The 16,902-nt window shown below is 39.3% G+C and overlaps 1 protein-coding gene across 1 annotated transcript in view; it reads left to right on the top strand.

Moving 5' to 3' along the window:
* Positions 1–15,639, top strand: part of syt6a (synaptotagmin VIa) — a 57,252-nt gene extending 41,613 nt beyond the window's left edge. The window contains exons 2-7 of the mRNA XM_058644297.1: positions 3,314–3,704; positions 4,481–5,039; positions 10,422–10,542; positions 12,378–12,549; positions 13,905–14,055; positions 14,983–15,639. Coding sequence (XP_058500280.1) covers positions 3,314–3,704; positions 4,481–5,039; positions 10,422–10,542; positions 12,378–12,549; positions 13,905–14,055; positions 14,983–15,054 — 1,466 coding nt within the window. The 3' untranslated portion in view covers positions 15,055–15,639. The remainder of the gene's footprint in view (positions 1–3,313; positions 3,705–4,480; positions 5,040–10,421; positions 10,543–12,377; positions 12,550–13,904; positions 14,056–14,982) is intronic.
* Positions 15,640–16,902: the final 1,263 nt, after the last annotated feature.

Below are 16,902 nucleotides of genomic sequence, written 5' to 3'. Positions count from 1 at the left end.
AATATTTAAGTAAAATTACCACTATTTTGATGATAAGAGTAAAGGTACTGGTCTAAAAAGGACTCAAGTTAAAGTAAAATAAGTAGCTTGTTTAAAATTTAATGAGTTACTTTTTTTTCTTTCTTGTGCCGTGCAAAGAGGACAAGGGGACACAAATCTCACATGAATTGTTTTTGATTAAAGGCAAAGCTTTACAAATTAAAGTGCTGATAAAATAAAATATGTAAACATATAATGTATCAGTCAAAATGGGTCAAAGGTCATATATGCTGCAACTTTCTCACTCACTCAGGGACCTTAATTAACACCAATTCACTTGTCCTCATCATTTATTCATCTGTCCTCGTCATACACCTCTTTCCACCTCTGCTAAAATACACCGGTTACCTTCCTGGTCTCTATCTCTGCTCTGTGCTCTCCTCTCCTCTCCATTCTTTTGTACACACTCCTCTCTCCTACCCCAACCAGTCGAAGCAGATGTTCGTACACTCTGACTCTGGTTCTCTCAGAACTCTCTTCCTCTTCCTCTTCAAATTTAGCTGTTTCCTCTCCACAATAATTGTAAGGTCTTCACCTGCCCATGTAAAGTGCTTTGAGATAATGTATATTATGAATCGGTGCTATACAAATAAAACTGAATTGAAGTGGAGCAGTGATGTGCTCCACCTTTGCAGCTGTGCTGTGAACAACATCATTTCAGTCCAACTCTCATTTCTAAGTGTAGGTTGTTTTACCTGTAAAGTACACTTAAATGGTTGTATCAAAAATACATAAAGCCTCACTCAGACCTGGTATTAACATCCACCCAGAGTGATCCAATCATATGCAGGCACAGTGAAGTACAACTGCTCACACCTGGCATTAAAATGTGACCTGGATGCGTCTCCTGTGACCACAGATGACCCCCACCCTGCATTCAAATACACAATGATGCATGATTGTAAAGATGTGTCTACTGTCGACGGAGAGCTCCAGTCAATCAAAGCTCTACTCGTGCTGATGTAACATGAAATATGATTTGGGGGTAGATACAAATACATTTACTTCTTAGCTCTGATTAGTGAAAAAGCAATGCAACAACAATGCATTGTGAGGACAAACTGCGGCCATGCAGGGTCAGGAAAGTGGCTGCATGTGTCCTAGGACCACCTTTGAATGTAGTTTGTGTGATCAGTTCAAATTCAAACTTCATTCTTAATATCCCAGATGGTCAGTTTGTTATACAGCAGCAGTAGAGACACCACAAACACAGTGGTATGTACTCATGTCTACTGAAAAGAGCTTGTGATCAGATCACTCAGGACTAATGTTAATACCAGGTGTGAACAGGGTCATAGTGTATGTAGTTTGGTTTTGATTTACTCTGTTAATCAGCAGGCTTCATGGTCAGCACGATAGAGGCTGTGAGATGTAGCTCACGGGGGCCATTAAAGCGTTTAAAAACATGTTTCACCTGATTAGCACAATTTACTTCAGCACCCTGTCAAATCTGAACACACAGACGGGATTCATGTGTTCTCTTACACTCTTCCTTTGCATGTTTTTCGGACCGTGGGAGGAAATCGGAGAAAACCACAAACAGATACTCGTAAATTCCAATTCAGCTTTGTTAAAACGGTCCTAATTTGACCAAATATACTGAAAATAGAGGCTAAACTGACCAGACTTAACTTCCTCTAACTTCATAAAATAGCAATATTATCCCTCCTGTGTTAATGCAATCATAGCTTCATAAATGTAAGGCACAATATTAGTGTCCATCAAATATAATTAAGTCCAATAATAATTAGCTTGGCATCACCCCATGAATATCTGTGGGGAGTCCATTCTGTCAGAGAGTGAAAACTCCTTTTTGAAGAGCGCTGCCTCTGCGGGAAAAGGGAATCCAGCCAGACAATGTGCCCAAATACAAACTTCTTACCTGTCAACTCACTTTGTTGTGACAGACTTTCACCACAGGGTGTTTGCTGGAGTATTTCAGTGCACAGAGCAGGGTTGGCGTCGGCTCGCCGTGACTGCCAGCAACAGTCCAGTCGAGATGAGGCTTTGTGGAGAGCTGTGTGAAATCTGAGATGACATGGAGAGGCTATAGGGCCGAGGACAGCTGAGAAATCCTCCTAAGGCATAAATCCTCGATACTGGAAATCCTGTCGAACCGCTTGGCTGAGCTATAAATTTCCCTTTTGTGGACGCTCCATTTACTTTTTTGATCATGAAATCCCATTTATTTGTGCAATTTCATGAGAAAATGTCTTGAATGGCAAAATCTGAATAATCACATGTGTACTCTACAAACCTAACCCTGAATAAATACATGCACTCTTGTAGGATTCAGTTTGTTGATGCTTGTGTTTTACACCAGAGACAAAAAAAAGGGAAATATTAGAAAAGTGCTAATTCAATGTGTATTGAAGCAGCTTCCTGTTATCTCTGGAGTGTTTTGTGGAGACCTGGGGTGGGGAGGGGTGCATGGATCCTCCGAGAGGCCACCCAGACGTTCCTCAGCACTGAGTTATTATAGATAAATCAAAGCAATCACAGTGGAAAAATAACTCTCTAGCGAAATTTACCGAATTGAATTCAATCCCTGTGTGAGAGAAACACTACCAAGTAGCCAACTGATGAAATATACTCAAGAATGGAGTGAGTCTGGCAAGCATCCCAAAGGCCAAAGAGATACAATGCTGTATGTTTCCTGTGTTTGTTCTTCTTCTTTTTTACCGCTGGTCCACATGAATCTTTGGAGAGTGCTCGTCAGCATTCCTGGTGCGTCTCCAGGTCTTTGTGTACCTCTTTTTTATCCCCAGTTTTCAAAACACAGGGAAATAAATGAGGTTGACTGTGCTGTGCTCTGTTTTTTATCTGTTCCATGTTAGAGAAATAACAGAGGAAACCTGCAGACACCTTTTTTTAAATTTAGATAGACAGAATTGATTTTCAAACATTTGTCAGACTATGATTACTTTTACCTCTACAGTGAGCAAATTATCTGTGTGTAAGTGTGTGCGTGTGTTTGAGACTGCACTTGAATTATGTTTGCATTACTATGCTCCTATGCTTTTCTTATCCCTTGGCTGAACTGAAAAGACTAATGGAGGTTACTTTAATATTTATGAAGCACATCTCCCCATGTTCTTGGCTAGCTGTCCCAGTCTTATATAAAAAGCACAAGACAATTTGAAAAATCATGCACTAATCGACTCTCTCTCTCTGTCTCTCTCTGTCCTCTCTCTGTCCTCTCTCTCACTCTTGTCATCACCATCTGTTTGTCCATATTGTGTGAACCTTTGTTTTCGGTCCCGTGGCTCACCAGACGCTACTTTTGGCCTCCTGCTTGGTGTGTTTGTGGTCTGTGGCCTGGCTCTGGTGGGCCTCCTTGCATTCATCTCCTGGAAGCTGTGCTGGGTGCCTTGGCGGACTAAGGCCCATTTCCCCAGTCCATCCCTCACCCCAGCCTGTGGCCCAGAGCACTGCCCGCTCCCGTCGCCCCTCCCACTGCCCAGTCCCCAGCATACGCCAGTCACCATGGCGACAGAGAAGGTGAAGGACCCCATGGGCTCGATGGGCTTCCTGGAGGCAGCAGTGAAGATAAGCCATACATCTCCTGACATCCCCACTGATGTGCAGCTCTCCATGAGGGAGCACTTCCTGCGCCGCACACAACGCATGCAGAGACAAACCACTGAGCCAGCTTCCTCCACTCGGTTAGTCACGTATACTCTCTGTGTATGTGTGATGTGGGCATCCATGTGGAAATAAATGCTCTGGGCGTGCAGGCACAGTAAAGCAGAATCCGAGACACAACATCATGTGGCATATTTGCTTGAAATCCTCTAAATGTATCACTAATGAGGGTAGATATTTTCTATCTCGGCAATTTGGCGTCTACAAAGTTAATTATAATAAACACTGTTGCTCTCTGCCTCAGAGGCGTCTCTTTGCAGCTCATTATGGCAAAGCTCATTATATGTGGCTTCTTCATGAGTATTAATGAAATATAAAGGAGAGAGTGCCTTTGCGTGAAAAAGTAGGATTGTATGTTTTGTTGTGCTAAAAGGGAAACAAGGGTAGTATGTATATATAGACTACAAGCAGAAAAAATGTAGGGTTCTGAAAAAGTATGGACACATGTCATAGTTTGTTTTTCCTTGGCTCTTCTCCCTTAGATTTCTCATGCATTGTTAGTCACAGGTACATGCATTGTCTTAATTCATATTCTGAGCACATGAGAACAGGTAGACTTCCCTGACTGATGGTTTTCATCAAAAACAATCTAAACAACTAAAAATCTCAAAAAAGGCATCAGGCCAAATGCTTGTTCGGTCTCTGATAAACTGCATCTTCAACAGATGTGAGAATGTGCGAGATGACACAACCGCCTCAGTCAGTGTTCATTAAATATAGAGTTTCCCTGGTCATTTGTACTTCAGAGCCTGAACACTAACCATCTGTTTTCTATGCCTCTTCTCCGTCTCTGTAGGCACAATTCATTTAAAAGGCACCTGCCCAGGCAGATGCAGGTAAGCAGTCTTGACCTGGGAAATGACTACATGGTAGACAAAGACGAAAAGCCCACCAGCATTGGTCGCATCCAGCCAGAGCTCTACCAACAGAAGACCCTGGAATCGGACGATTCATCCAAGAACGACAGCAAAAACTGTGGCAGGATTAACTTCTCTCTCAAGTACGACTACGAAAACGAGGCCCTCTTGGTCAACATCCTCAAGGCTCTAGATCTGCCCGCCAAAGACTTATGCGGCACGTCTGACCCATACGTGAAGGTCTACCTGCTGCCCGACCGCAAGAAGTTCCAGACTCGCGTCCACCGGAAGACTCTCAACCCTACATTCAGCGAGAGCTTCCAGTTCCCCGTGCCTTATGACGAGCTGCCCGCCAGGAAGCTCCACATGAGCGTCTTTGACTTTGACCGGTTTTCCCGGCACGATATGATCGGAGAGGTGGTGCTCGACAACTTGTTTGAGACGTCAGACCTCTCCAGGGAGACGGACATATGGAGGGACATCCAATATGCCACCAGTGTAAGTATCCATTTCCAAGATTCAGTATCACAGAACAAAGAGAGAGGCTAATGTCCTGTGTATTATCTGTATTTCTCACATAGACAGGATCTCAACTGTGTTACTTCATTTAGTTGGTACAGTAACTACCAATGAGCATACAGCTGAAGTGTCCTACATAATAATTTAGACTTTATTGTTGAATCAACACATTTTTTTTACGGTGATTTAAATCAAGTTGCACGGTTTGCTGACTTCCCTTCATTAGTGACTTAAGTCATGAAATAAGGACTTTCTCAAATTGACATCAGCTGTCCCCAAAGTGTCCAGGACAATTGTCCAAGTCATGTTGCTTGAGGTTGATCCCAATAGGAAACAATGTCCAGATCCAGTCACTTTGTATTCTTGTAGTCTCCCCAGTGTTTTAGATGTCAATCGATTTAAAAAAAAATTAATCTGGCGTAATGTTGCCACAACAACATTACCACAACTATTTATTTCTCGTATCGAATTACAATTTGAATAAAATAAAACTAGAAAGCACAACATGAGCAGTGATTAAATGTTAAAATCCACAAAATGCACAGATAGTATAATTTATTATTGGACAGAGAAATTAAAAACCAATCGACAAGACAAGGTCATTTATTTTGGGAAAGTTAATGTGAGAATTAAATGTTGAGGGAATTAAAATCCTTCCTTCCTTCATTAGGAAAGCATCACTCAGCAATGGCATTTAGATCCTTACTTTTTTTTTTTTATTGAAAAAAACACGACATAACTAGATGCAAATAAACAAAGATATTTCTGTCGCACAGCTCACTCATGTAATTGTTTTTTTGTTTTTTTCTTTTGGCGTTGTTACTTGTTGGAGCCCAGAGACCCGTTTTGGAACCTCAGCTTGCGGGTGTATTTGGCACCATGTTTGGCACCTCGCAGCGCTCATCACTTTATCGCCTCCTCAGTGCCCTCACATCAGACGGTTTTACCCCCTCCGGTTGTTGAACTTGAGCTCCTTCAAGGATTGTTCAATAATCTCAGCCTTATTGCTTAGGAGGCAGAAACGCCGGGTCGCTCTCTTTGGCACGCAAACTTTATTGAACCTCCAAATGATTTTATGACAAAATCCCTTGCTCACATTAAATTCAAGATTGGCAACATAAAGAAGGCACAGATGGTGGGATTTTAGTAACAAAAAGCAAACATGAATTAGTGCATAATGAAAGTCTCGGGTAATATACAGGCTCATCTTAAGAACACTGCAGCTTAATGAGCAGACAGGGGAGAGAAAACAGCCAGCAGTTTTCTTCAGCTCGTAGATCAAACAGAGATATTTGTCGATAACATTGACCTGAGATAATGATCCTGTAGGAGAGCGGCTAGTTCTCATGAGTGTGTTCAAGCTCAGCAAAACTATTTTGTCTTGACTGTGATATAGTGAGAGTGATCACTAAATAAGAGGAAATTATCTTATAAATACAAGAGAGTGGAATTTTGAAGTTGACTGCTCTTGTATATAATGATAATTAAAAGTCGCAGAGAGAAAAAAAAGGTGTTTCACGGAGCATTTAGGCTGTTTTTTTCCCATTACTATGTTAAAACGTAGATACAGAGGCTGTAAGAATGTGCAATATAGAGTGTCTTATATCCTTTTTTTTAGCACAACCTAGGCAATCTGAAACCAGCTATATAACACACCTGAGCAAAAGGTTGCAGTTCAAAGTTCACTTGTCTCGTTTTTATGAAAAAAAAATAAAATAAAAACTGTCTATTTCGTGACTTCTGCACAATTATTGTTACTACCGTTTTCTATGTTCTTTTTAAATGCGATATGAAATTAATCATAACTTCGACTCAACAACACATAAGAAGACAAAATAAAATGCATTCTGTAAAGCCTGAATATTTCACCTATAAACACACACCCCCATGATGTCCATACAAGGCGTTGTGTATTATTCCCATGGCAATTTCAATCCATCCATCGATCTTCTACCACTTTATCCTCCATATGAGGGTCGTGGGGGGTGCTGTGCCAAATCCAGCTCACATTGGGCGATAGACAGGGTCACACTCTGGACAGTTCACCAGTCCATCACAGGGTCACATATGGAGATAAACAACCCTCCACTCTCACGCTCACATCTACAGTCAATTTCGAGTGTCTAATTTACCTAATCCCCATTAATGCATGTTTTTGAACTGTGGGAGAACCTGGAGAAAACCCACGCACACACAGTGAGAACTCCATGCAGAAAGGCCCTTGTTCCGACCAGGTCACTGAAACAGCTGAAATTTATCTCTGTACATCAGAGATAAATAAAACAAAACATAAGACATAATAGACCTAAAAACAAACAATAAAACAATAAAATACTGTAGAAAAATATAAAACACATACAATACAAAAAGATAAAACAAAACATCTCATGCTGGGTCAAAATGGGTTTTAAGAGTTAATTATAGAATTGTGAAAATGTGACCTAAAGATTGTCACATGAGTGAATGTTTGTTCTAAATGTAATCAAAAAGTGTGTTACAAACGGTATTATTGACCTGATGATGATCAAAGTTGTCAGAATCCATTCTCCTGAATATATGAGCCTAATTTAATGCCAGAAAATTTAATATTTCACTGGAAGACAAAAATGATTATGTAATGGGTGTGCTATAAGTCAGAGGGACCATCGAGTCAGGAAAGATCCATACTGTGGGACAATGAATGTCTTCTAAATTTCCTGGTGATTAATTGTCATACCATATATTCAGGTCAACTCCCAAAAAAAACCCCGAAAAAACCACTGTTACAGCTGCAGCGCTGATGGCAACAAGCCAACTTGTGTTTCTACAAGGTTAATTAAAGTGTCACTTCATGCTTTAACAACAGCGGGCATTTCTGCTGTGCGCTCACATTATGGCTGTACCACAACACCCTTCAAGTGAAATCCCAGCCTTCCGAAAAGAAAAAGATGACAAATCGCAGCATTACATACAAGGAGACGTTAAGACCGCTGCACTCATGCGGGCAGTGTTGGGATTTGTGTATCAGCAAGACTCTCACCAAGCTCATTCAGAGTGATTAGAGGTTGCAGCAAACTTAATACTGTTTTGAGGTTGGGCCTCAGAATTCACATGGGACAGAAAAGAGGACTTTCATTCCACTGGAGAGTACTATCTCAGTGGAGACTCCTACACGACTGTCCCTATAGTACATATGGTCTCTCCTTTAAAGTCTTTTAGAATAATATACATTCTCTACACAAGGGATCGGAATAATGCAAGCCTCCGCACAAAACTGACTGAGGCTAATTCTCTTGTTGATTTTGTTAGTAAGTGGTTTACACTGAGCTTTTATCTGTTTTCTTAAGCGATAGTGATTATTTGGAAGAAACAAAACGCGCATTTTGATGATGTAATGAAAACGGCATTGAGAATAAGGACGTGTGGCAAATACATACAGTAGATTAGCCTTGACTTTAGAATAAACCCAATTCCTGCAGTAAAATGACTGATGTCTGGATAACATGAAGGGTTTTTCCTCACTTGAGAGGTTCTCTACAGAGATTTGTTTTTGCTGGGAGCAGCTGGGAAACAGCCACTTTAATAGATTCACATAAGAAACCTCAAACATACGGTGCTTAACAAATTTATTAGACGACCACCCAAAGCCACAACTGCCCTATATTAACAGCACTGGTAAACATTTTTTATGTTTCTGTAATGGTTAATACACCAGTATGTAGAAGCTCTTTCACCAAAAAAAGTATGATTGTTACCTATAAATGTCCAAATGTACTATACTGTACTGTACAGAAAAATCATAAAGCACATACACTACACAAACATAAACTTTTAGAGAGCAAAAGCTTCAGTGTTAAAGAGACAACAGACACATTTAGTTTCACTCGTGTTTCCTCTACAGACACCGTTTCTAAAGGCGTAGCAGTAGCATGGACACGGGTACTTTTCCTTGGAGCCAGTGTTGTATTGTGTAATAATATAAGTATTTTTAATGAAAAAAGTAACATTCAGACCAATATCAATAGAGATAGTACTGCACTTTAAGTTTAAGAAAAGGTGTACATTTCAGTTTGAAAATTGAACTGAACCCAATACAAAAAAGCATACACATCTCGGTAAACATATAATTCATCTCTTAAATATAGCAAATGAAAACTACTAAGGTTAAGACACGAGCATCAATGTTTGCCCTGTTTGTTCTCTTTATGTTAAACAAAGCTAATTCTCAGGAGGCTCTAACTCCCTGGTTTAAGCACAGACATCCATATAGTATGTGCAGGAAATAATAGTTTGCATAATGTCTAAACTTAACAGAACATTCTTTTCTATACAGCCCCTATAGTTCACAATAGAGACATACTGTATATGAATTGTAATATTATCTGGTGTAAATGGTTAGTTTGGAGTCTAAACTAACCCTTTCCACCAAACATTATCATTAAAATTCATTGCTGTACCTGAGGAGACTCATGATGCTATAATCGGATCATAAAAATGTAAATGTTTTGGCTTATTACTTATTGGCTCATTAATGCACGTTTCCAAATAAGCTACAATCAGCTAGCATATTAATCTCAATAGTGATTATTTGACATCACAAGAGGACACTGATGTTTTGACTGTTAATCATTCAAATCACACATCAATAATGTCACTCACTGAGCAGTACCGCCATCTTGGTTCACACTGTGGTCACATCACGCCCCGGACTATAGTAGCTCACTTCTGCTCGGTCCACCTGACAATTCCATCCATAAACTACAACTGGTACCAAAACTCCACAGCACTCATCATCACTAGAAACCCGTCCACAAACCGTATAACACCTGTTCACCAGCAATTCCACTGGCTCCCTGTTAAACATCGCATCACATACGTAAGATTCTGCTCCTCAATTTCAAGGCCATTGACAACCTCGCTGACCTCGTCCACATTAACACACCTACACTTCCATCCAACTATAACCTCCCACCTGCCCGTTTCACTCCTCGCCTCTGAAACAAATTTACCACATGATATCAGAAACTCTGATTCTCTCTCCATCTTCAAATCCCGGCTCAAAACTCTTCCTCCTCTTCAGACACTTGTTTGTTGTTTCTTGTTTTTTATTTGACATTTATACTTTGTACGGTGACCTTGAATGTCCTGTAAGGTGCCTATAAATGTATTGTTATTATTATTTTATGATTGAGAAAGTGGAACACATTTCAATAGTCCGTTCAGAGACAAACAAGACAAGATTTCCTCCCAGAAAGACCTTGAGCAAGCCACTGTACACCGATTGCACATCTTGACTGCTGTGCTGTGCTGAATATCAACGTGAAACTAAAACATAATTTTGTGTGTTTGTGTGTATGTGTGTGTACATATATATTCCTACAGGAAAGTGTTGACCTTGGAGAGATCATGTTTTCACTTTGCTACCTGCCAACTGCAGGTAGACTCACACTTACTGTCATCAAGTGCAGGAACCTCAAAGCCATGGACATCACCGGATACTCAGGTAAAATGTGTGTGTGTGTGTGTGTGTGCACACTTGTAGCCGTGTGTGTGTCTGTGTGATTCACTCCAATTTGCAGATGAGTCAAAAGAGATGACGCACAGCCTCCTCCCATGAAGATCCAATTGTAAATGTGACAGATAAAATGAACAAACAGTGGAGAGGCAGGCACCCCCCCCCCCCACTTCTCCTGCGTCCTGTTTATTTCAGCTGTTATTAACATTCAGCACTTGCAATATCACGAGACAGTAGCAAATAGTCGCCAGCGGTTTTGTTTAATTTTATACACTGCTGTTCCTCTCCTTTCCCCAAAAAAATACTGATATCACTTGTAAAATGTGACATTTATTGTTCATTAAATGCCAGGGTTCAGACGATGCTTTTCCTTCCCTGTTTAATGACATTTCATGTTTTTTTTTTTCTTTTAACGTGAGTCACAATATTAATCCACCGAGTTCTTAGGGGATTTAGCTGTATGCCATCAGTGTGTGCATCATAAAAATCGTACAGCTACCAAAATTGTGCCTTCAGGCACACTGGATTGTAAAAGCGACTTGCTCTTGTTTGCTGTTATAGATTCAGGGCAGCTTACATCCGACTGAAATGCGGCATAATGGATCATACCACGCGATTTGTCACTGACTGATGAAGATTGAAATCGGCATTCATCAGGAAGCTTTCACAGTCATGCTATTTATGCTATCTAAGGCCTCGGTTTTTTTCCACACTTGGTGTCGACTCATCCACATTTACTGCACATTACCAACACCAGGCTTCCTCTCATGCTTAAGTAAAAACAAAACACTTAGAGTAATACATCTGGCTGCTCCCTCTTGACAGACATCTTGGAACCGTGTTGGTAATAAATTTTCATATATTATACCAGAGGCGTTATTTTTACGCTAACTGTTGCCCAGGAAGATTTCTAAGGCACGAAGCGTAAACAATCTTCTTCTTTGCCGTATTCAAACAGTTCCTCCGTAAAGACGGCATCGCTTCAGGAAATAGCTCGAACCGCTGTAGTACATATGCCAGGACTGTAAGTGGCGCCGTAACGTTACACCAACAAGAGAGAAGAAGACGTTTTACACATTACAGAAAATGAAACTGAATTAACCGAGTCAGAGGAAAGAAAGGGAAACAATGCCGTTTACATGCATATTTAGCGATTTTATAGACCCCCGGCAACTTTTTTTTCTTTGAAAAAAAAAACGACTACCAACTTTCTGTCATAAACCTTAATACTTAAGGACAAGCACAATGCTGCCACATGAGTGAGATCCATCTAACTGTATTTACTGCACACATAAACAGACAAGTTGACAAGTTGTGGATGTACAGTGCAGCTGAATGTGTGTGGAACAATCACTGATCCGTTTTGTTTATTCAATTTTTTGTTTGTTTTGGTTTTGTTTTCTCCTCTCTTTTGTCATCTCTAAAGATATGATGTGTTCTAGTGATATCTAGTGTCTTTTCAGACTGACTTTAGTTATTTTTCATTGACAGTAGTTGGTAAAACTGTCAAACAATCTCCAAAGACAATGAATGACAGCGCAAGAGAGCTGGGGAATATGAAGTCATTGTGTTTTCCTAAAGTAGCATATTCACTGTCTACATGGAAACGCAAGGCCGGCGCTTTAAGATTTTCCCACCCTAGGGCGTTTTCATAAAATTGCATTTCAGGTCCCTTAGAACGCTGTCTCTTTGTTTTGCCTCGCAGACAAAAATAGTATGCATGTCCACCTAAACCCGTTTCCATATGGACAGGCCCTAAATAAGAAACCTGGGGAATGTCCAAACATGACAAGCGAGTGACCTTTTCTTCCTCTGTTCATCAGATCCTTATGTCAAAGTGTCCCTCATATGTGACGGGAGGCGTTTGAAAAAGAAGAAGACAAGTATAAAAAAGAACACGCTGAATCCAACCTACAATGAGGCCATCATCTTTGACATCCCACCAGATAGTATGGATCATGTCAGCCTGCACATCTCTGTCATGGATTACGATCTGTACGTACAAACTACAAATGAAATGATATGTCATAGAAAGTGGCAGCTCTGAGTGTTGGGCTTTCAGTTTGACAGCCAGTGTTTTTATTACACGGTTAAGTACGGTGGCGTATTAGGGCCACATGTAAACACGTTTTTTTTTTTTTAAAGAAATAAAAATTCTTTCAGAATTGTGAGATTAAAGCAGGATTTCTGAGAAAAAAAAGGAAGAATTTTGAGATTTGAATCTAGAAAAAGTCAGAATTCTGAGACGAAATTCTAGAAAATGTTATAATTCTGAGATTAAAGTAGGAATTCTGAGAATAAAGTCAGAATTCTGAGATTTTATATTAGAAAATGTCAGAATTCTGAGATTAAAGTAGGAATTCAGAGAAAAAAGTCACAATTCTGAGATTTGATTTAAAAAAATGTCAGAATTCTGAGATTAAATTCCAGAAAAACTAAATCTCAGAATTCTGTAGTTGTAGTAGTTGAAATCTAATGAAGTTAACAGATCACAATAAATAAAATATTAAAGCTTCTCTCTCTTTTATTCAAAAATATGTTAAACTTCGTAAGACTTGGATGTTAAAGCTTCTCTGCAGAATGAGTATCCGTGTAACACATGATTTTGATACATTGTAACCAATTTAGGGGCCAGGCATAGATCAATAAAAGAATCAATAACAGCTTAAGGTGAAGAGAAACATATTTGATCCATTTTTCACTGAGGGCACATTCTTTAACAAGGTATTTTAAGCAAAGTCTTGAGGAACATGTAAAAGTTGTAAGTTCATCTTAAATTTTACTGGATTTAAATGACTCCTAGTAGTCAAATTAGAGTCACTTTAAATGTCTACCTTTTTTATTGTGAGATATAAAACAGTAACAGGAGAGAGATAAAGTGGCTGTAGTGTAGAGAGCGAACAGAATTGAACATGCACGTTAAAGGTCAGACTTGAAAGGTCAGACTAAACTGTGTTCTATTAAAAAGAAAAGAAAAGTAGACACTCCCAAGAATAGAAACCTAGTTGATCTGCTCTTATCGTGAGAATAAATCAGTTTAAACTAATAATTTTGAGGTTTTCTTCAAGAGAAATTAAGTCTGCTTTCATTTCCACTTCAGACATTGTTAATAGCACACAGATCTGCTTTGTTGTCCTTCCAGAGATGAGTCAATTTGAGTGTCACAGGGAAAATCAGCCGTAGATTCAGCGTATCAATCAAGAGGACATCCAGACTCAGATCTGTGTCCCCTCCCATTACAAAATGTTCTTCATGCCATTACACAACAACAATGTGATGTATGGGATGTCACGTCAGGTTAAATCAGATGTATTTATATGCATATTTTTTTGTTGCATTTGTCCCCACAGGGTAGGTCATAATGAGATCATTGGTGTGATGAGGGTTGGATGCCATGCTGACGGACTTGGCAGGGATCACTGGAACGAAATGCTGGCGTATCCACGCAAGCCCATTGCACACTGGCACCCCCTGCTGGAGTCTAAGAAATCTGAGAAGGAGGTAGGTTTGAGGGATTTTTTTAATACACGTTTGCATGATTTTGTGACAAGGAAGTGAGGGCTTTTACGTATTACATAAGTAATGATGTAGGGCTTGACAAAATGGCCGAAAACATGATTAAAATAATGTATTGTCAAAGCAGTCAGTATCGATAATAATCACGATAAATATCAGAAAACCAAAAATCTGACAAAGACAAAACTGTGTGGTTTTTTTTAACATCTTAAACATCTGAGGCATAACATTCATAGAAATGATGTATGAATTATTGCCCAGCCTCACACTTGGCCAGAAATTTTTTATATTGGTTTATCCATCGCCTAAAATCAGTGAGCGAAAAAAAAAAAGGTATTTGCTGAAGCTCAAGGCTTATTTTGTGGGGCTTGCATGAACTGACGCAACAATCGTTTTTTCTGTTTACACTCTTCAAAGCATGTTGAAATTGTGGTTTCAAAGCATCGGGGTGAAACGATGATGACAAAACTAGCATTTTATATTGTTTATTGTATCAACGTGTCTAATAAACATGCTTCTTGTATGATTTAAAGTATACTACAATTGTGATTATTTTGCCACAATAGCGTAATAATACAAACAGAACTGTTGTGATATCAATTAGTTTGGGTTTTTATAGGTCGACACCACCTGTATCATTGCCCTTGTGTTTTAATCATTAAAAATCTATTTTAGTCTTGACATGTTTGTTTTTTGTAAGCATCCATTTGCATCTCAATTTCAATCATTTCTTGAGAGCAATTAAATAAATTGTTTGCCACTAAAATACCATATTGCTCTCATAACGTTGGAACACCAACGCTCTCCTACGTTCAGCTATTTCCTCTGTGTTGTGACCTGATGGTGACAGTGCTGTAAAAATAAGCAGCGTGTGCCCTATGAATCATTGCCGTGTGTCTCTGTGTCCTGCAGTGGAAGGCGAGGACAGCCAGCTTTGACAGCCAAGGCTCCTGCCCCTCACCCCGGCCCCCTGCCAGTCCCTGAGCAGAGCCACCTGCGACCCAGAAGCCCAGAAGGGGGTTTCCTCCCTCCTGCTGATCCACTTCCTGTCTGTCTGATTGAAGAGAAACCCAACCCTACTGTCTCTCTATCTTTCTATATCCTCCCCGTCCTCAAGTCTAGTCCTGAGAGAACCAAGAACCAATCTAGGACCACCACCAGTCCGCTAGTTGTGTGAAGCGCATCGTCTTTTCAGGTTAAAGTTTTAGACTCTCCGATTTGAAATGTGGACAGTGTGATGATCCAGAGCCGCCCCTTGTTGTCCTCAGAGGAGACCGGCTGGACAAATATTTAATGTTGGGTTGTCCAGGCCGAGGCAAACAGATATCTTTTTCCTGACAGGAGACTGCAGCTGTGTGCTACAGAGACTCTTTGATGTGGTGGGGGGAAAAAATAACTGAAAGCAGCAGAAGTTTCACATGGGGAAGTGGAGGACATGTTGGAAGTTGAAAAAGAGAAGAGAATCTGAAGAAATCTGCAGCTCTCGTTGAATTTTACAGCGGTGTGTTTGTATAAAACAACACTGAACAATACTTTGGCATTTTGAAAACTATTAGATGTAAAAAAAAAACAAAAAAAAAAACACTCCATCAGTCTTTGGTTGAGAATAACAAAGCTGAAATGAATTTCAAGGCTCCAGCTGAGCTCGATATACTTCCAGGTTTTTCAATGACTTGAGGAAACTAACTGAGTTCCGCGTTATTGAGGATCAGGCTGAAAATAAAATATTGTCATCTTGACAATTTTGAAACTTAAGAGGTTTCAGAAGCACCCGTGGCAAAGAGTTTAACGTAACGATGGAGCGGAAAGGAACGGCAGGATCATTGCGTCTGCAGCGGTGTTAACAATTTCAATCTTAACTCTCAATTCTCAGCACAAGGAGTAGATGGATAAACTGTCCGTTAAAGGCACAAATATGTGATGAAAAAAAAGATAACATACATTTTAATGTAAACAATAAAAAAAAAAGATAATTTTGTGAGCACACGTTACACACCCTTACCTTACTTTGAAAATGCAAATTCATACACACTCATGTTTTCCTTCTAAAGCAATTTGACTTTTTCTGAACAGGTTTTTGGTGAATGTGTATAGATAGTTTCATGTAGTTGTTTGCCTTATACTGTATGTGTGTTTCATTTGGTCCAAACAGAAAATATATGATGAAAGGTATAGATATAATATTTTAAAAAATGGGAAAAAAAAAAAAAAAAAAAAAGAAGATCTAGCCTTGTTGGTGGTAATAACTGAGAAAATCATTAACTCCTAAACTTAGACACATGGAACTTTCTTGATATTCATCCTGCCAATAGTCATACGGGGATCATGTGTACGTAAATATGCCATTCATACTTATGGTGAGAAAAAGACTGCAGCACTGCTGTTATTTGACTTTTCTTTGCATTAGCAGAATTACTATCTATTATGATAAAGTCAAACAAGACCTGGATTACTGTTGTATCACCGATTCCGACTTAATAATTTGATTTCTACTAATATATATATATATATATATATATATATATATATATATATATATATATATATATATATATATATATATATGAAATATTCAATATCCCACAGATGAAAATGTCAGATCATGAGAAAATATTTTAATATATATAAGTTTTATGAATTCTGTTATTTGTCAGGCAACATGATCAACACTGTAGCTGATGACTTTAAAGTGCATTAAGAGTTACTTTGTGGGACTTGGTGAGGGCTAATGCAGGAGAAATAACAGACTAATGTCTTTTGGATGGAAAATACATCATTATGTCACACTTATGATTCACCACAGAAAAGAAAAACAATCACAAGGCTGATATG

The sequence above is a fragment of the Solea solea genome, chromosome 11 (assembly GCF_958295425.1).
Source record: "Solea solea chromosome 11, fSolSol10.1, whole genome shotgun sequence".
NCBI lineage: Eukaryota > Metazoa > Chordata > Actinopteri > Pleuronectiformes > Soleidae > Solea > Solea solea.
Note: the sequence above shows the minus strand (reverse complement) of the source record. Positions and strands in the feature narration are given on the sequence as shown.